Source organism: Mixophyes fleayi, chromosome 1 (genome assembly GCF_038048845.1).
Source record: "Mixophyes fleayi isolate aMixFle1 chromosome 1, aMixFle1.hap1, whole genome shotgun sequence".
In the NCBI taxonomy this organism is placed as follows: Eukaryota; Metazoa; Chordata; class Amphibia; order Anura; family Limnodynastidae; genus Mixophyes; species Mixophyes fleayi.
Window position 1 is genome coordinate 57,973,285 of NC_134402.1, and position 21,549 is coordinate 57,994,833.

Genomic DNA, 21,549 nt, shown 5'->3' on the forward strand with positions numbered 1-21,549 from the left:
TGTACATATGTGTCCCTGACATATATTTAAATGACTTGACCATTATTAGATAGTTGTCCCACACTAGCAATAACCATCATTTTGTATCGTACTGCCGCTGGTGTTTACCACGGCTCATTGGTGGGACCTGGTGAAACCTCCCTGCTAAAGTAGCTAAAAACCTTACCGCCAATATATCTCATTCCTCCTGCTTTAACCCTTTGATAAATTAAAAGAAGAGCTGTGATGGTCATTCTCTGTTTTCTCCAGATTTGTGGCTCATCACAGCTTAGTCAATAGACCCCTAATTCTTTTATAGGTAAAAAAAAGCAATTCATTATGCAACAAATTGCAGTGATACAGGGTGAGTGTTGTGACTATAGCATGGATTGCAATGTGTGTGTTGCTGGATCAGTATGTACACACTTATTTCTCTAACACGGGAAAATCTCTCTGTTTCATACAGTGTTTATGGTTTTAGGTACGGTCATCCCTTCCGGTAAAAGAGAGGATCTTTTAACATTTATGTCTTTTGAAAAAGACTGAAAGATGTCTTTGTGGTCATTGACCAAAGACCTTTTGTTCTGTGCAGTTTAAATGTGACTATTCTTTGCCTCTGTGTTGTTCTATGATTTCTTTTGCAACTACCTAAAATTTTTTAAAATAAACGTTTATATACTTACGGATGTATGTATGGTCATGAAAGCAATAATCTTACAACACAGACCCGTACTGTAGTGTCAGACAGGGTAAATACCATATAAGAACAGCTGCTGTTTCAAGAAAGGATTTCTATCATGTTCAGTAACGAGGCTCCCAAAAATCGTGTGTGCGCCAATGTAATATAAATTTATAGCACACATTATTAAGTTCTTCATTGTGCAAGCTCCTGGCTTAATAAGTAAATCTTGGAAGTTTAAGATTTGATTTGTCTTTTTCTCTGTGGCTCATGCACAGCAGATGTAATATGAAAATAGCTACTCCAAAAGTGAGAAAAACAAGTTTGCTCTCCCCAAATGTAAAGTAATACGTATCATTGAAAGGAAACAATGTATTCGATAAAAGGACAGCAACCCCGCTCTCTGGACCCAGATAAGGACACACGTGGGTATAATAAGGAGTTTCTGGTCTCCCAATGTCCTCAAAATGCAACTACTAAGAGAATCTCCCACAGCAATATAATGTGGTAGCAGTGGCGGATCCAGGGGGGGGCAATCCGAGCAATCACCCCCCTCCCTCCCCCCTCCCCTCCCCTAGCAGCACAAGGCTATCTTTAAATTGCGTCCAAGACACTGTTCAAAACGGGTGAATGGGCGGGGCCAACCGGAGCCAGACAATCACAATGCAGGAGTGGCGTGATTATGCTAAATCCCCTCCCCCCTAAAAAGTCTAGATTCGCCCCTGTGTGGGAAACACTAACGCTGAATGGAACAATCTGAGGGGGCTATTTGTGATTGGTGGCTAGTGGGTGGCAGTAAGAATCATTTTGCATCGCTCCATACCGCTGACCCCTGTGTGGCTATTGCACATGTGCGGCTACGGTCGGGCATAGGGATGTCACCCAGCAATGGATGAGTAGCGGCTTCTCTGGCAATGATGGAGTCCTCAATGGTAACCTAATACCATTTTATGATGCCGTTAGTTTGTAAAGGCTGGCGGGGAAAGCAAAAGCTTTTCACTGCTTGTTAAATTTGGTCACATTTCAGTCACCATAGAAGTCTATGGGGACTGCAGTGACCAGCGTTAGGTTAAGCCCAGAGACGTCTCTGATGTATCCTGCTTTAGCCCCTTGATACATTAAAAGAAGAGCAGAGGTGGCCATTCTCTGGCGAAAAACAGCAGCTTCTCCAGATTTTTATCTCATTGCAGCTTAGTAACGAGACCCCACCCGAGTCTGCAGACCTAGTGCACATAGCTAGTATGAAGCTAAAATTCTTATTAAAAGGTGCTACAAGGACTAGCAATCTGTCTCCCCTTTATTTCACCTTCTGGCTTCCTCAGGGGCAACGGGATGATGATGTGCTTTAGTAAGCGGAGGCCTTTGGACATTTGTGTTCACAGAACTTTGGCAAGTATAAAACAGACAAATAAATATACAGATTTCTAAGGCTAGGTACACACTGGAGAATTTTCCGACCAATCTGTTGTCTACAATGACTGTACCTACGACTGAAGGTCCGACCGGTCGGGTGATTCATTCATGCATACACACTACACACGATTTACCTTCAGATCCGTGCTCTTCATCTGATCATATAGTTGTTTAGAGAATGACAGCACAATAGTCAGTCATTCATTTATTCCTGTCACACTGATTAACCACCTTGTTATAGCTATCCACATGTCCTTACAAATTTCGTTAGCTTCTGTGACTTTGAAACAAAATATTCAATCTCAGAACGAATGACCAAACTATTCCATCTACGGCACTCTCTACAATTAGTCAGCGGGACATGTTCATTGGCTGAAAAGACCGTGGGGCCAATTCAATTGCGTCGAGAATAACGTAGCGTTAACAGTATTACCGTTCATACGGTAATTTTAGCCTGGATTTCATCTCGCATCTCAGGGAGCCGCGAGTAAAAATCCACTGTTGAAATTACCGTATTAAGGGTAACACTGTTAACGCTACGTTATTCTCGGCACAATGGAATTGGCCCCCATGACTCTGTTAACTCTATGGAGACCGTGATTGTGAGTGCATTCACACTGTATGATCGGAAAGTGATTGGAATAAGATTATTAAGCAGTGCAACCAACCAAATGAAACTACAATCGACAGTTTGGACTGACTGTCGTTTATCATGTGACTATACACACTAACGCGATATGTAGCCGAGCGGTCGTTTATTGGGTGATTGGCCAGATAATCTGCTGAAAAACCTCAGTGTGTACCCAGCCTTACTGGTATTTTACTCATCAGGTTTAATTCTTATTACAGGACAGTCCTTCTAAACTTTTCTGAAAGCACAAGCTGCCCTCCCCATTCAACGCTAAATGGTTTTGTTGCCGTGCTAGTAAGACTGCCTCAGTTTTGAGCATATACCCTGATGGTTTGCTGACGGTGAATGATTTGCATTGAAGGTGCTTCAAAACCTTTACTAGAACTGCGAGAACATTAACACCTGGAACTATTTCTCATTGGACTTTCTTTTTTTATGGTTTATTGGACAAACATTGTTAGTTGTTAACCCCTTAATCCAAGATAACAGTTCTAGGATCCAATTATGTGTCAATATTTTATGTTATTGGGTGGATGGAATAAAGGGAAATTACATAAAAAAACCTATTTTGAGCGCATACACTTTTTAAATAATGTGTAGTGTTCTCTTTCAGACTTTTTCCTGCATTATTACAAGTTTAGGAAGAGGACATGCATCATATCATTTGATATAACTAAACTGCAAATTTGCTAATCCGTGCGGGTTCACGGGTTGCAAAATATGAACCAATTTCTTAGTCACTTATGGCATCTGCAAGAAGTTCACAGCTGGTGCTAGAAAAAGGAAGGTTATCTAGAAAAGAGACACACAGAGAAATTTTACACAGTCCCACTCTCCAGTAATCTCATTGAAGACCAATGCAGTCATCTTCTCCATAACATAGAACAATAGTCAGCCACACACATGATGTGAAATATCTCAAGAAATTTTACACATATATATAGGCAGGCCTCAGCGCAGTAGATCCAAAGTTAAACATCATGACACCCTGCCAGACATATTATGACACCCCACCCCAGGCACATAATCACACTCCACACCCAAGCAAGTAATGACATCTTACCCCCAGGCACATTATGACACTCCTGCCAGATACATAATGACACTACCCAGACACATTATCACACCCCACCCCCAGACAAATTGTGACCCTCAGCTTTAGACACATAATGACACCCCCCAGACACATCATCACACTCCCCCAATCATTACAGTGCATGAATGTGACACAAAGAGAGCACAAATGTTCCCCTACTCTCATGACGGATTCAATACATAAATGAGGCTCCTGTGTATTCTAGGAGAAACATGAAAACATTGAAATAAATGTTGCCCACAGAGCTGCCGCTTACTGGATGCTTTTTGTTTTACGCACCATTCTCTGTAAACTCTACATCAGTGTTTCTCAACTCCAGTCCTCAGGACCCACTAACAGTGCAGGATTGCCAGGTGACCAGTAAAGTAATTATACCACCTGCTACTCTGTGTCAGTCAGTAATGAATACACCTGTGCTCCAGCAAGGAGATATGGAAAACATGTACTGCTAGGGGGTCCTGAGGACTGAAGTTGAGAAACACTGCTCTAGAGACTACTGTATGTGTAAATCCCAGGTGATAAGCAGTTTCTGAGATACTCACACCACCCTGTCTGACACCAACAATCATGCTCCTCTCCTTTGCCCCTCACATTCACTCTCTCGCCAAATCCTGCCGTTTCCAGCTTCGCAACATTGCCCGCATTCGGCCCTTCCTCTCCCAGGATGCCACCAAATCTCTCGTCCACTCTCTGATCATCTCCCGCTTGGACTACTGCAACCTTCTCCTTATCGGCCTCCCCCTCTCTAATCTCGCTCCCCTTAGATCTGTACTTAACGCCGCTGCTAGGCTTATTTTCCTCTCTCGCCGTTCCACCTCTATCTGCCCACTCTACCAAGCTCTTCACTGGCTCCCCTTCCCCTACAGAATCCTTTTCAAGCTCCTCACTCTGACTTACAAGTCCCTCGCCAACTCCACTGCTCCCTACATCTCTAACCTTATCTCTATTCACACTCCCTCCCGCTCACTGCGATCGTCCAACGATCGTCGCCTCTCTTCCCCTCTGATTACCTCCTCTCACGCACGTATCCAAGACTTCTCCCGCGCCGCTCCCCTCCATTGGAACAAGCTCCCCCGCGCCATCAGAACTTCCCCTAATCTGTCCTCTTTCAAACGAACATTAAAAACCCACCTTTTCCTTAAAGCCTTCCAGTCTCATGCCTAAACTCCCACCGGTCGGCTACCTCTCTTTCTCATCCCTTCTCCCCCTTCCTCGACTCTGTCTCCGTTTCTCCCGTCTCTCCGTCTCATCCATGTGTCTGTCTGTCTTCCCCTCCCTTTAGATTGTTCGCTCCTTTGAGCAGGGCTCTCCTACCTCCTGTTTTCATCACTTTTAACTGCGCTCTCCAGCTACTCTGCTCAACTCCTCTCGGTCCCTCTGCCCTCTGTCTCCTCTCGCTTCTCTCCGCTCCCCTCAGTGACTCTCAACCTGTCATCTGTGCCCACCCTCTTGGGCCATAGTTACCTGCCTATACTCACTTTTACCCTCCCTCCCTCTCTTTCATGCTGTGCCTGAGCCCCCAGAGTTATAGTGCTTACTGTTACTTGTACTGTGCTGTTTCACCTTGTACTGTGCCATTGTTTGTCCTTGTACAGCGCTACAGATACTTTGTGGCGCCCTATAAATAAAAATTAATAATAATAATAATGCTACAGTCAGTCACTTAAAGCATTTTTCTTCCCCATTCTTGTGTTTGGTTTGAATAAACAGTGACTCTCTTAACCATGTCTGCATGGTTAAGAGGGTCAGTGCTTGCTGAAACATGATTGGCTGATATAAACTCTTTTATGTTAGATAATTCGTGTTAGTGGCCCTTTAAGATAGATGACAGAAGAATGATCCAGAGAATGAGCAACTGTGAAGTCTATGGTCTCTGTCACGTCTGCCATAGATGACATATATCCTGATATAGACACCATAGTGACCTGCGGTCTGCCCTTTTTAATTACATGATGCATACGTGAGAGACCTGTACTGAGCACAGACCAGACTCAGTGCTGTAACCCTTGAAAAGTATTGTTTCCTCCATGTGGTCTACTTACACAGTGCAAACAGAAGAGAAAGGACTGGACTGTACATAAACCAGTCTCACTGTTCTAATAATTAGGACAATAAATGGATGTCATATTAATCCTGCTGTTATGACACTTTTCCTAGAGATTCGGGCACACAGGATCATATGCAGACTGGAGGAAATACATGACACAATTTTTACACAATTGTGACTTTATTTCATTGCAGAATGGAATGCTCATTATGTGGTATATTGAGTTGCAAATGACAGCATTACTTTCAACAGATGTGATGCAGTGTGAATCCTGCTGACTGCTGGTGCTCTGAGTAATCTGTGTAATTGTGGTGGTTTTGGGAAGTGCATTCTGATGTTTTGAGCGACCATCCTATCAATATTAGACCACCACTAACTAATGTCATGTTTCTCCTAGGATACTTTTGGAGCCTAATTTATGCATTGAATTAGTCATGAGAATAGGTGAACATTTGTGCTGTCTTTATTTGACACGTCACATTAGTTCACTTTAATGGATGGTGCAAAGGTGTCTCATTGAAAATGTCCAATCTAAGGGGACCGCAGACAATAGGGGCAAATCAAGTGATTTGTATGAATAAAGAGGTTCTGCATTTGCCTGTTAAACTGGAACCACCTACAAACTACCCCATCACTCTCTACACCTTAAAGCTCTTATCATCACCATCATCATCAGTTATTTATATAGCGCCACTAATTTCGCAGCGCTGTACAGAGAACTCACTCACATCAGTCATGCCCCATTGGAGCTTACAGTCTAAATTCCCTAATACACACACACACAGACAGAGAGAGACTAGGGTCAATTTGTTAGCAGCCAGTTAACCTACCAGTATGTTTTTGGAGTGTGGGAGGAAACCGGAGCACCCGGAGGAAACCCACGCAAACACAGGGAGAACATACAAACTTCACACAGATAAGGCCATGATTGGGAATTGAACTCATGATCCCAGTGCTGTGAGTGAAGTTCTAACCACTGAGCCACCGTGCTGCCCCGTGCATGCTCATTATACATGCTCATTGCTCAACATAACATCTTGTTTCAGAGCTCAAAGAATTATAGGGCACATTAAATTGACTAGACTGTATTCGACAAGTAATACCCCATGCATTCAACACCTCCCATCAAGGAGTAACATTTTGCATCATGCCATTGCCGTCTTGACATATTAATCCAAATGGGACAGAATTGTATTGCTTGGTCCACATTTTTGCATCTTAATAGATTACCTTTGCAGATTAGCAATAGTGGAGGCAATATAAGAGACGGGTACCCCTGCGCAACACTTTTGGAAATACTCTCGGTAATATACAGCAATGTGCAAAAGTTTTAGGCAGGTGTGGAAAAAATGCTGCAAAGTAAGAATGCTTTCAAAAATGGAAGTGTTAATAGTTTATTTTTATTTAACAACAAAATGCAATGTGAATGAACCAAATACAGATCAAAATCAAATAATTTTTTGGTGTGACCGCCCTTCATCAATGCATCAATTCTTCTAGGTACACTTGCACACAGTTTTTGAAGGAACTCGGCAGGGAGGTTGTTCCAAACATCTTGGAGAACTAACCACAGATCTTCTGTGAATGTAGACTTGCTCAAACCCTCTGTCTCTTCATATAATCCCAGACAGACTCGATTATATTGAGATCAGGGCTCTGTGGGGGCCATATCATCACTTCCAGGACTCCTTGTTCTTATTTACGCTGAAGATAGTTCTTTATGACATTGACTCTATGTTTGGGGTTCTTGTCCTGCTGCAGAATAAATTTAGAGCCAAAGGGCTGGAGAGCAGTACAATAATGAGTTTCTGCAAGCAACAGTGAAGCTTGGTGGAGGTTCCTTTCAAGTTTGGGGCTGCATTTCAGCATATGGAGTTGGAGATTTGGTCAGGATTAATAATGTCCTCAATGCTGAGAAATACAGGCAGGTACTTTTCCATCATGCATTACCATCAGGGAGGTGTATGATTGGCTCCAAATTTATTCTGCAGCAGGACAAGGACCGTAAGGAAGAACAAGAAGTCCTGGAAGTGATGATATGACCACACAGAGCCCTGATCTCTTCATCATCGAGGCTGTCTGGGATTACATGAAGAGACAGAAGGATTTGAGCAAGCCTACATCCACAGAAGATCTGTGGTTAGTTCTCCCAAGATGTTTGGAACAACCTCCCTGCCGAGTTCCTTTAAAAACTGTGTGCAAGTGTACCTAGAAGAATTGATGCTGTTTTGAAGGCAAAGGGCGGTCACACCAAATATTTTCTTGATTTAGATTTCTCTTCTGTTCATTCACTTTGCATTTTACTAATTGATAAATGTAAACTATTAACACTTCTATTTTTGGAGGTATTCTTATGTTGCAGCATTTTCCCCACACCTGCATAACACTTTTGCACAGTATATTAACACACTCCTTTAATTATCTCAGTACAAGTTACTGGTGGGGACAACAGCACAATAAGATTGTGCACCAGTTCAAAGCCGTCTTTTTGGAATTAAGTAAACTAATCTACATACATTTCAAGTTTTGAAGTCTAATAAAGCAAGCCTTCAACTGAAATATTGCTGCTAAATCTTCTCAAATTAAGGTTACTGAATTATCTACCATATAATGTGAACCTGACATTTTTTTTAAAAAAATAACAGAAAGAAATAAACATATCTTCTATATGCAAACTAGTAATTCTCACATCTGTTAAAGTAACTTGCCATTGGGTTTACTGACAATAACTGCTGTGTTTACTGCCAAAATAAACTTTCCCTGATTATATTTAAAGACCAGTAGCAGTACAGGTGCTGTTACAGATGGCAGGCACAAACCAGTCATAATGTAGATTCACTTAAGATGATTGCAGGAAGATGTTGTGTTTAGTATCAAATTAGTGTATTGCATCTAGTAGAACTATTGACTTGCAGAGTCCAGTGCTGGCCCAAGCTACAGTGTGACCGGGCAACTTCCCGGGGCTCCTGATTGCATGGGGCACCAAAATAACCAATGTTTTAAATTGTCTCCTTCTATTTTGTGACACACAAGCCGGCCCTGGAAATGTATAGAAATTATTAGAAATCTGCAGGTCACTTAGAGAGATCTGCTATACAGATATCTGTGTTAGTTTCAGTCTAGTTGTCTGTATATATATATATATATATATATATATATATATATATATATATATATAATGTGCTGTTATTTGAAATGTTTGGCCATTACTCTGATTATAGTCTTTAATTTATTTCCAACAATTGCGTCCATGGCCCCAAATGAGCTATATTGTAGGCGAGGGAAAGTGAGAGGGCAATAGCTGTCTATTGGTCCGCGCTCTCACTCATCCTCAAGGCTGGAGACTGAGTGTGTGTGCAGCAATGGCTTTTGCGGAGGCTGGGAGCACAGCCTATGTGGTACTCCAACAGGGGACAACGCAGGATTTGTAGAGGGGGTTTCCACAACACACCGCCAGTGGGCGTGACCAGCATGCATGGGGGCGTGGCTATAATATTAGACAGTGCTTGGCTGCTCTCCAACTCTTCATATCCTTATAATATACATGGGCAATGCTGCGTGCATTACTGTTAGATGCACGCAGCTCTCCCTTTTTCGAGCAGAGCCGTGTGAAGCGGGAGCAGGGTCCATCCACCTCAATTATACAGTGCCCCAAGCTTGGATGGGGGGGTTTCCAGGCACTAGGAAACCTCCCTCGGTTTGCCTATGCCCAAGAAGCGAAAGTATCGGAGACTGAGATTCATCTTGGCAGGCCGGATCAGGATAAGTCACTTATTATAGGGAATTGCAGTCTCAATGATCTTTTGTTGGATCATAACAGAGCCACAGCTCATGAAGCACCTGATATTATCCCATCACAGAGATGTGCAGGCTATCTTTCCACTGTGTATGTTGGCTACTAATATTGGCCAATTTATTTTCATGTATTCGTTGCTCAATGCAGAAATCAGTATGTGTTCTTATCTTGTGTACTGTATTCAGATAAGTATTATTATCACGTTCAGTAGTGAGTTCATAGTGTGTAGGTGGAGTATCCTAAGTCTGTACCAGATATAATAGAATTATTATCTGGCCCAGTGGTGTGTTCATATTGTGTAGGTGGAGTATCCTAAGTCTGTATAGGTTTAATAGAATTATGATCTTGCCCAGTGGTAAGGTCATATTGTGTAGGTGGAGTATCCTAAGTCTGTATAGGTTTAATATAATTATATTATGTCCACCTCCAGAGGTCAGGTCATGTTAGGTAAGCGTAGTACTCTGTCTGTACAGAATGTAATAGAAATATGATTTTGTCCAGTTGTAAGGTCATATTGTGTAGGTGGAATGTTCTAAGTCTTTATAGGTTTAATAGATTTGTATTATGTCTACCTCCAGAGGTCAGGTCATGTTAGGTAGGTGTAGTGTTCTATGTTTGAACAAAGTATAATATAATTGTATTATAATCATGTGCAAAAGTTGTTTCATGTTAGGTAAGCGTAGTACTCTGTCTGTACAGAATGTAATAGAAATATGATCTTGTCCAGTTGTAAGGTCATATTGTGTAGGTGGAGTGTTTTATATCTGCATAGAATTCAATAGAATTGAATTATAATCATGTCCAGTGGTCGAAGGTGAAAATTCACAAGTGGCTGTATGGAAAATGTAAATGAATGTAATTTGATAGTTTTGCCATGACAGCAGTATGAGAAGCGGCATGATGTTCCTCATCCGGTGTTTATAATGCCCCCGTGTTGCCCACACACAGACCGCAGTGCTCTGACATGAAGGGGAAGCAGTCGGCTGCTTCTTACCTGTGAAGCTGCCGCTTCTCCTCCATGATTTGCTGGGAGTGTAACGCTTGACTATGATGTCACAACCAAGCACCACACTGACACTTTGAGGAGCAGCGGATGACGACACCACCTCCTGATTGCTAAGGTAAGAATCAGCGGAGGTGAGGGAGCAAAACATGAGGGGAGATGGGAGGCGCCACTTAGGGCGCCCTCAAAGCCAATGCCGGTACTGCGAGTGTGGGGTGTTTTGCTTTCTCAGGTAAGTAATACAATATACAGTACATCATACAAGCACAAGTACTGCACATGTGAACCATCACAATAACAAGTAGACACAGTACATGAGCGCTATTGTGTGCTGCACAAGTCTATATATCGCTTGCCTCTCTGCAGTTGAACAGATGAGGTTTCCAGGAATTGCACCTAAGAATTGCCTACCTTTAATTGTTTTGGATCTTCTCATGAAATCACCATTACCTTAATGTGAGCATTGTACTCCTTTTTACCCCTTCATATAAAGCAACTCAAGCAATTAAGGAGAGAAGGGTGACTTTCACTTAAGTGACAAGTATTCAGTTATTGTAGGTTTTCTCTCTGAGTGCAGGTCTGCACAACATTTCCAATCTCCAGACTTAGTGGTATGAGGACTAGGCATTAATCCCCCACACACATATGTGAACTGCTTATTGTACATCCTAGTCCTGCCTCTATTCTGAGAAACACTGGTGTGTTTCAGTCACACAAGTGATCGCAAATAGCATAACATATCTTAAACTGCAGGTGTAAGTATTGCATAGCCCATCATCAAAGACAGTCAGTGGGGTGTACAAGGTCTTCGTGGGTACAGACCTTATATACTAAAGAGTCACTTGGCACTCTGTTCTGTTCTCAATGACTAAAATTACTTTGAGGGTGCCTTAAACATCGGTTGAGAACCAGTTTCTAAATTTACAGTAATATTCTCAATAGACATACTTGATTAAAGGTTTTGAAACATCAAAGGGAATTAAAGTCACTTTTCCATGTGTTAAACGTGCTACTGAGGGTAACGTAGGCGGGAGACTTTACTGGCAGAACAAAGCTATAGGCTGCAGTTCTCCTTTACAGAAATAGAGGAGCCTGACTTTATTAATCGACTGTAGGCATAAATCCATTTTCATTTTTTTTTAAAGCAATCAGTGGAGTTTTCTTTTAAATTATCTGTGCTAAAGGGATCTTCAGATTTGGGGTAGAATTAGGTATTGGTAATTTTCTTTGTACAAACAACAAAAAAAGTCTTTATTTTTTCTTATTATTATTCCACAACAATTCCACCACAGAATAAATGGAGCATGTTTTACTAACAATCAGAAGAATATTTTTCATTATTTTTTTGTTAAGATTGTTTAAAGATTGTTTCACTGCTTATTTAGGGTGGATCCTTTTGTCTAGTTGTGTAATTAGGGGAATGGCTTTTAGTGTACTTGACACATGTTAGTTTGTGCATGTGTCTGTCTTTGGAGTTTCCTATATGATGATGTTAGTGCAAGAGACTGCTGAGGACTTCACTTGCTATTAACTACTTCATGATCGGAGGGAATCTCCCTTTCATGATCAATCTCCTTTTCTAAGTTTGGGGTGAGTCTGTTTTGCCTTTTGGCTGTTTTTTGTTTGTATTTATTTGTAAATGTTATGTTGTTTTTCTCTGGAGAAGTCGGGCTTTCTTTTGTTAGAATTTTGGAATAAATATATTTTCTTTATCCAGGGTAAAATAGGCAGAATTAGAGAGAAAGCCTTCGAATAACCTATTTGTAACTTTTACACAGCACCATCCCCTAAATTTACCTAATGGTGTAAGCAGCGAGATCTCCGGAGATGAACAATACCAAATAGGCAGCATATTCTAAATATGAAGGGATGCTAGGGCTGTAGCTAAAAGCTGCATATCTTTTAGTTATTTACTTGTACTTTGTCACAGACCCCGGTTTATTTTATGTTTAGTTTTAAATCATCTCCCCATTGGCCTACACTAAAGGATTCAGTGAAGACACCACATTAGGAACACAATGGATAAATAATAGTCACTGGCCATATCCAGAAGATAATTCATATGAATCCACTATTGCAGATCAGCAGCACCACCGTAATAGAGAATGAGCAGCAATAAAAGCAGGAATGTCTTACAAATACACCACCATATCGGAGCAATAGTCAGAGCAGCACGGGAGGCACTAGACGCAGCAAAGAAAGAGGAACTCTGTTTAGATCAAAGTGTATTGAATAACATGTTTACACTTACAAACATTCCGGTGCAATCTCCTTAAGGCTCTATGGGCTATCTCTCACCACATGACATCATCTCTCACCACATACTACTGAGGTCAGGACAGGGGTTCACCTATAAGCCCATGTAAGCCAACCATACATTTCGAAATACTGATTTATTCTACAGGCTGTTCAGGACATGGATGTGTGTTTGGTGAAACTGGGGCCTATTAGTGCAGTCGGACAATGACTAAACACATGCCCATAGTGCTCATGTTTTGCAATTATCAGCCATGGCGACTGTTTTGCGCTACCCATGCTGCAATATCAGACTATTTGCCTGATTTAGCTGCCTATATTGCAGCATATGTTGCTAGCAATAGCTCTGGAATTAGTCTTTGATCAGTGGTAGCATTTATCTCTTCAGTGTTTCAGTATAGAATAAGTTAGAAGAACAAAATCCGTTCATAGCAGCCAAGCGTTTACTTTTAAGCATAATTATGTTTTGGGTTAGGGGCCTGATTCATTAAGGATCTTAAATGAAGAGGTATCTTATTTCAGTCTCCTGGACAAAACCATGTTACAATGCAAGGGGTGCAAACGAGTTTTCTGTTTTGCACATCAGTTAAATACTGCCTGTTTTTTCATGTAGCACACAAATATCAACTTTAAATTTCAGTGTACAAATAAGCTATCAAGTGTTTGTGTGCTACATGAAAAAACAGTCAGTATTTAACTTATGTGCAAAACAGAATACTAATTTGCACCCCTTGCATTGTAACATGGTTTTGTCCAGGAGACTGAAATAAGATACCTCTTCATTTAAGATCCTTAATGAATCTGGCCCCAGGTGTTTTACACTGTGTACAATAAAGTGCAGTTCGTTGTTACAAGTAGAATGAACAGATGTGGGAGCACTTTGCAGCGGCAGGTTGGTATTTCAACTTCAGGGGCACTAAGGCCCCTTCCTCATATATGACTCATTTTGGGAGGGTTACCTCTCAACCTACACAGTTATCCATGAAAAGTTTCACTTCTCAATCATGTTGTTTTCTATTACAAAACTGTTCCTATATTGATACTTCAATTTGTCAAACTTTGTATCGGGTAGGGCTGGCAATTTTTGACCCGGGAGGCAAGACTCGACTCAGCAATCTATTTTAAAGGTTAAAAAAATGCAGGTGGCCTAGTGACTCAGCCTAAGGTAGCCCACTATGGGACCAGCCCGGGGGGCCCCCTGCCACCCAGCCTGCCCCTGCTTTGTATACTGGTATATGAGAGAGACCCGTAAGGAAGCTGCAATATGCTTTCAATTTAAATTAAAATTTCAGCCACCTGATTACGTCAATTGCACTATATATAAAAATAAATTTTTTCTAAAAATAAGTTTTAACAATATTTATTTAATGTAATGCCAAATGTGTTTGAGGTCTTATAAAATGAAAGTTCCGATATTTACAAGTGCATGATAACATATGCAGTGTACAATAATGTTAATGCTCTTGGAGTTGCAATTCTTTGGATGTAGTAGAAATAAAATCACATGGACAACAAGCTAATATCTGATTGGTTGATATTGGTTACAGTACATGTAGCCTAATGGCACTGTTCTTTTTATTTTGTAAACCAACCCTACAGTTTGGAATACACTGAATATCAGAGGTATGTAACACATTTTACCTGTCAGGCAACTGGGCATCATGGGAGAGGTAGTTCCACAGCAGCTCAAAAGCCAATGATTGACTATTCCTGCACTATACAAATTCATTTTTACATTATGACCTCAGAGGACCTTCCAAGTTAACTTCCTGAAAATTGTTCTGGGTTATATATATTTACATTTCTTTAGCATACAGTATGTCTGCATCAGCAGGAACATAAATGACTAGTAAAATGTTTTCTGAATAGTTAATTAAGTACATTACATCAACAAACCTGGTGAGAATTATGGCACACAGATTTGCTCCTGCTATGTATTATCAATATTTTTCAAGACATTGTCATTAGATTCTATTATACTAAGTATTTATAAAATTCTGATTCTCAACTACCCTGTCTCACGTATGCACCTCATTGTCAACCTTGTATGTACCGGTTGTGGTTTTATGTAGGATTAGTTCTACCTACTGTCTAAAGCTGCTACGGTTTGTGGCGCCTTACAAATTAAAGCTGGTGATGATTGGCTCTGAGGCATGAAGGAAAATACATTATGCAAATATTAAAATAAGAAATCTGTAATGTTTAAATATCACTTCAGGTGGCGACAGCATGCATTGGTGTTATAAGTGCAGCAAGTCTTGTTTTTGGGCAAACAATTAGGTGTTACCTTATTTTCAGGAGGCTGCATTGAATCCCTCCTAGAGAATTGTCTTCTAGTCTGCATACACTGACTAGATGAAGACACCACATGGTGAGATGCAATACAGAACTGACAGACAACGAAGCATTCTTACTAGCTAAAGCTCACACCTAGTGCGTGGGACTCATAGTGCCTCGTCCACACAGGCAGACAACATTACTGCATCGTGTAGCTCCGTCAATGTGTAAGTAACAACCAGATTTGAGGGTTAGAGGTTTGAAGAACTTCTAGTTACTTTCTACTATGCAGAACAATATACTGCTTAGACACTAATATACTTTAATACCATATATAATATTTTTAGTTTATATATACGCTATATATTTAGAATATTATACACTCAAGTATAAACATTAAAAGGTAATTCATATGTTAAAGCTACTGTATTAATTTTTAAAATGTAATAGTGACTATAAACGAAGATTAATGTGTCTATTTGCCTGTATGTATTTAAGTAATTGAGCGTGAATGCAGAAATGTGGATAATGTTGGCGTTATTTATTTATTCTTGTAAGATTAGGCAGGGATTTATTTATTCAGTGTATGTTGGTTTGTTGTTTTATATTATAATTTGTGCTTTTGTGCAGCACCCTGAAATATGATTTAGCCTATACAAATACTGGATTATAACTGTAATACGGTCTGAGGCTACTTATTTAGCCATATGTGATCAGGTTTTCTGCAAATCATACAAACACTATTTAAATATTATCTGCAACACTGAAAATTAAATATTCTCGGCATTATCGAAACATGGCTGAATAATGTTATCATTTTTTATTTTTTTTCACATTTTGGCCATATTAAATTTACATACATTTTAAATACATGCCTGCTTGCTTTAGATAGTGTTTTTTGTTTTGTTTAAATTGTTATGGTTTATGTAGTGTTTTAAGATTATTATTATATTATTTTTTATCAGTATAAACTATTTTCATTAAATCATTTTTTAATACTTTATTACTATTTGGCAATAGACACAATGTGTGGTTTCCCAAAGAGTAGCCAATATGTAGGATAGCATATCAAGATATCTTATCAGATAAAAATGAATGCACTAATGTTTTAGATCTGTTAATTAATTATAAGTGATCTTTCACGCCAAAAGGTGGAATTGGTAACAGCGTGTGTCACAGAGCATGCAATAATGGGAGGTTGGAATTGATAAATGTACAGTTCTCGAGAGCTCCAAACCTTTATTGATCCCTTGTGAGTGTGAAATATGTTTATTATATTAATACTCACATGTGCTGTGCATTTATTTATCTGTAACAACCCCATTAAACCTTTTATGCTACGCACTCCTAGACTGATGGCAATTCTAGGTCATTTCTAGGATTTTGTAAAAGTTGGTTTAGTTGCTAGCGCTAGAGTTTTGTTGAAGCGTTTAAAATGGTGTAATTCACTTTTTAGGTCATATACATAAATGTATATTGATTGTCCAGGTAATATATAATATCAACCAGATTGTCTGTAGTCCATAGTATTGTTTTGATATACTTTTTTAAATAGATTGAAAATAATGGACTGAACACGTTTCATCTTTAAACATATACCACCTATGACCTCATAGTTCCTTTTCTGAAGTGTGTGTGCTTTACACTAATAGTATGCTAACCACAATGGGATAATATTGGCATATTGGCTCAATATCACCATTGTGTTGCCCCAAAACAAGCTGAAAAGTATCGAACACTATTGAAGAATTATTGGGCCCGTTCGTAAATCCACTTGGTTTTAGTCTGTTTCTATGATCATCTGCCGACTGCATTAACAGTCTACCATGGGATCGAGCAGCTTGGCCCTAGCCAGATCTATACAACTCAGCCACCAACTTGACCACTGACATGTTTAACCCATGTGACTAGCTTTAGTGTACTTACCTCTCTTCAAAACTTTGACCTGTAGCAACTACCTACTGACAGATATATGTGGATATAATTTGCAGAACATCTTATACAGTAACCAAACTGTATTTTATATGTTTTTTTGTTGCTTTAATGGACTGTCATGCCTTCTGATAAATATTTTCAATATTTAAATATTTGTCACTTTCCTACCAGTTCCTACTTTGCGGCATAGAATGTTTCCTTTGAATGTGTACTTTACAGGGATACATTGCTTATTGCTATTTATATAAAAAAGAAAACCATTCAGATCCAATTCAGAATTAATAGCCTTATGTTTTTTAAGAATTTAAAGGCACATATACTTTAATAAATGATGTATCATCTATACTATGAATGTTCATTTGCTTTGTAATTTCTTCAACATTAAATATAACATGCCAATGATGTAGTCAAAAAGAAAGGAAACAGCCATATGTGGTTACTAATTTATTAGCTAGTAGAAAAGTTACTTTGCGGTGAGCCAATAATATTTCAGATGAAATATTATCTTGAAATAATTTAATATCCTATGACATTAATAGAATTGTTGTTGTTTCCCTCAGAACTTTGATCCTGAAACATCACTGGGAAAGCGCGAGAGAAGCAGCCTTCACGCCGAACCCTGATGCTTTATTATAAAACACCTAGTGTGATTGGTCACCTATTCCTCACATCCTGGGATTGAAAGACTTCATGGGACTTCGTATGTTGAAGCCGCGGTCTCAGTAGCGGGCGTCATCTGTAGACTCTAGACTTTGTGAAGATGAACGCCATCAAATGTGTGTTGGTGGGTGATGCTGCTGTCGGCAAGACTTCACTTCTCGTTCGCTTCACATCCGAGAGCTTTCCAGACACCTACAGACCGACTGTCTATGAGAATACAGGGGTAGATGTTTTCATGGATGGGGTCCAGATCAGCCTTGGACTTTGGGACACAGCTGGCGATGATGCCTTCAAAAGTATCCGTCCCATTTCATTTCAGCACGCAGACATTGTCCTACTGTGCTTCTCGGTGGCCAACCACAGCTCGTTTCTGAATGTGAGGAACAAATGGATTGCTGAGGTCAAATCCCATCTGCCACATATCCCAGTGCTAGTTGTGGCCACACAGACTGATCAGAGAGAGGTGAGTCACTTGCGCGTACCGTGCATCAGCTCCGCTGACGGTAAGCAGCTGGCCCAGGATGTTCGAGCTAAAGGATACTTGGAGTGTTCAGCTCTTAGCAACCGAGGAGTCGCCCAAGTGTTTGAATGTGCTGTGAGGACTGCTGTCAACCAGGCCAAGAAAAGGGCCAGACGGAAGCGTTTCTTTGTAAATGAGTGCAAAATTATTTGAACTGCTTGTTCTGGCAGGATATATTTCCTCTGCAGTGAAAGCCAAGAATACTGTAGACATAGTAGTATGGAACGCATCCTTTTTACTAACGTAGAATTACTATAACTCCTTCACCCTACAGATTGACCAAGCTCAGATCTATTTTTATTTCTGGCTAGCTGCAGTGGTATCACCTTACTGCTTCTGAAGCAAAAATACTTTAGGGAGCAAAAAGTAACAGAAAATAGAGACTGGACTAAAATCAAAGCTGGAAACATTAATGAACGTTGCATTGTATAAAACCTATGAAACATATTTATTTATTGAGGTCCATTGGGGGAAAAAATAATAAATTGGATATATCAATTTCATGGACCTTTCTATGTAATGACGTTTAAAGGAAGAGAGCATCCTGCTCAGCGTATCGGGAAGACGTGCATGAATGTCCATTGACAACACATTATTAGCTCAGCTGAAAATGCTCGATTTACTGAATTGAATAGACCTGCTTAGCGCACAGTCACTAATGCAGGTCATAATCAAGACAGTCGGATGTCACCAACTTCAGATCGACTGCGACATTCACACACGTGATAACGTAACTTACCTAATATGTGTGTGCAGTTATGGCAAAAATATATTGCAGAAGCCAGTTCAAATTATTCTGTGCATGTAAACATGTGACCGCTGGGTTTTGAAAACAAGATACATTTTAAAAGTTAAATTATTGCTGTTAAAACATTGTGGGTAAATTAGGCAATTTTTAGTAAACTATTTTGATAATAACGTTTACACAAATATGTGAATTGTGAAACTTTTACATGAGACCTGTAAGCTCCAACATCATTGATTGGCTATTTGTCACATGTCAGCAAACTAATTGGTGAAGAGCTTTCTGTAAATGTCCCCATTAATCATTTATTGAATTGTTAGTGTTGTTATTCTTTGCAGGGGGAGGGGGAGGCATTGTAACAGCACAGCTAGGAACCTCTTGTCTTGATTAAAATGATTCAAATGCATGAAGGAAAAGTAGAACAAACATCTGGTTTTGTAATTCTAAATCTGACCACTCAGCGATATCAGGCAACTGGCCACAAAATTAAATGATAATCTGATTTGTATATACGGCTGGAAGATGGCAGCTTTTGGCCTATAAGTGCTGTCTTCCGATCTCACTACAAGTCCCAGGAAATCCCGTAAGAGATTTAGACGATCACCATGCGCACTGAAAGCCCGGATCTCATTCAGTTTGGACCACTACATTCCAAAATGGACAGAGATCCCGTTTTTTTGCAGTGGGGAAAATACCTTTGTGTGACAAGTGTTACGTAAGATAAATTGTGTATTCAATATATTACACTCATTATAGTAATTTAAATGTCTCATAGATATGGCATACAGTTCCCATTTCTTTAAGAACATTTTTGCATGGGAGTTTGGCCAAGACCACGGTGAGGCAAAAAGTCAATTTTTACATCCTATGTTACAGTTTAAATGATTTAATCTCCACGTTTTCATAATGCCATTCTTAAAATTTCTAAATCGTATTCTCAGACGCAATGTATCACAAAGAACTTGGTTTCTCTGATCATTCATTTAAAAAATAAACCATGTTATTATCCTATTATATAAAATGTGTGCCCAAAATAAATCTTGTACTTTGTATTACTGCACATTTCACTCTCTTTTTATTATTGAGCAAGTAAACCAAGTATTTGTTATGAATATATATTAAAATCTGTGTATTAAGGGCTAAAAAGTAGACATGAAATAAATGGAGTTTTTATAATTAAATATGTCCACCATGTAAACTTTCACTCCTTTTCAGCAAGTTGCATGTTTGGAAGAGGATGCTTCTATAACAGACTTGTTTACAGAAAATGCACTATCTGGATTGGTAAATTCGTACACAGGAGTAATACCAGTGATGTAATAGCAAGTCAAATAGCTCCAAATGTCTGCATTGGAGAGGGAAGGTAAAACTTTACATTTTAACAGTAAAACTTCAGGTTAATACTCAACAACGTATTTTACCTTCACAGTTATGAAAATATCAGTTTTGGAGTTTACTGGTCCTATAAGGTTTGCTAAAGAAGAACAGCTGCTTGAATGGTAATAGACAAACCCTAAGTTCGAGTGTGTTCGGTTCCCGAGGAACCGAGCCTGAGCATATCTAGTGATAAACCACCTATGTGCCGGTATACTGGTGTTGAATGATAAAGAAAACAAGAGCAATAGAGTAAGCATTTGTATGATGGCTGTCATCCAATGCAGTTCCTGAAGACATTTATATGCATGGTTAATTAGGAGTTTTTTCTCTTGCATGTCCAGGTATAAGCTAGTTTGGTGTGGGCCTGGCTAGATCCAGTTCTTAACAGATGACAGCATTATAACATTGTTAACATACATCTGCTAGATGTAAATAAAAATGTCCAAAATGCACCTTTGTCGTGAATTCTGCCCATGTTTTTCTATGTCAATTGGTCTGGCAATCTTTATATGGCTCAATGATCTTATTTTGAAGTCCCATCTGAGCTGTAGAGGTTTAATGACAATCTCATGACAATATAGCTATGAATATAGCAAATTCCCCATGTGATAGCCTCCTTAACTATAAAACAATGTTAATATCTAACCAAAACATAATTGATTGGTTGCAATTTCTAAAATCAGACACAGGCAGAGATGTGGCAGAGCAGCACAACCACAAAAACAACCAAATCAGTGAGCAATTTCACCATAGACATAAGGGGAAAAAATGACACTTCTCTGATAGTTCAGACACTGTGCTGAGCAGTAAGGTGACCATGCAGAGCCGACCTACCTGCAGTGCCAAACATTGAACCCATACATGCAGCAGTTAAAGTTACTGTTCAGAACAGTTTTCCATCCTACCAGATCAAACACAATCAGATTTTGATCTGATATAATGATACAGTACAATGTGGAACTGATAGATTTGACCAACCAAAATCATTACCATATATGGGAATCTTAAATGATATTTTGGAAATAATTCTGAGTTTTGGTCCAGAATGCATCTTGGGATGTGCTTTAGCCAGTTAATGTGACAATTGCATCCAACGAACAAGAAAAATGGCACTATGCAATTTCCCCATACACAC

General features: G+C 39.6%; 2 protein-coding genes across 2 annotated transcripts in view; both read left to right on the forward strand.

Moving 5' to 3' along the window:
• The window catches only part of N4BP2 (NEDD4 binding protein 2), an 87,269-nt gene extending 69,517 nt beyond the window's left edge, over positions 1-17,752 (forward strand). The window contains exon 17 of the mRNA XM_075194810.1: positions 17,673-17,752. Coding sequence (XP_075050911.1) covers positions 17,673-17,748 — 76 coding nt within the window. The 3' untranslated portion in view covers positions 17,749-17,752. The remainder of the gene's footprint in view (positions 1-17,672) is intronic.
• A 120-nt stretch (positions 17,753-17,872) lies between these two features.
• RHOH (ras homolog family member H) lies at positions 17,873-20,775 on the forward strand. Its single transcript, XM_075194884.1, has one exon. It carries the CDS (start codon positions 17,873-17,875, stop codon positions 18,443-18,445), a length of 573 nt encoding a protein of 190 aa, XP_075050985.1. The 3' UTR covers positions 18,446-20,775.
• The last annotated feature ends 774 nt before the right edge of the window (positions 20,776-21,549 follow it).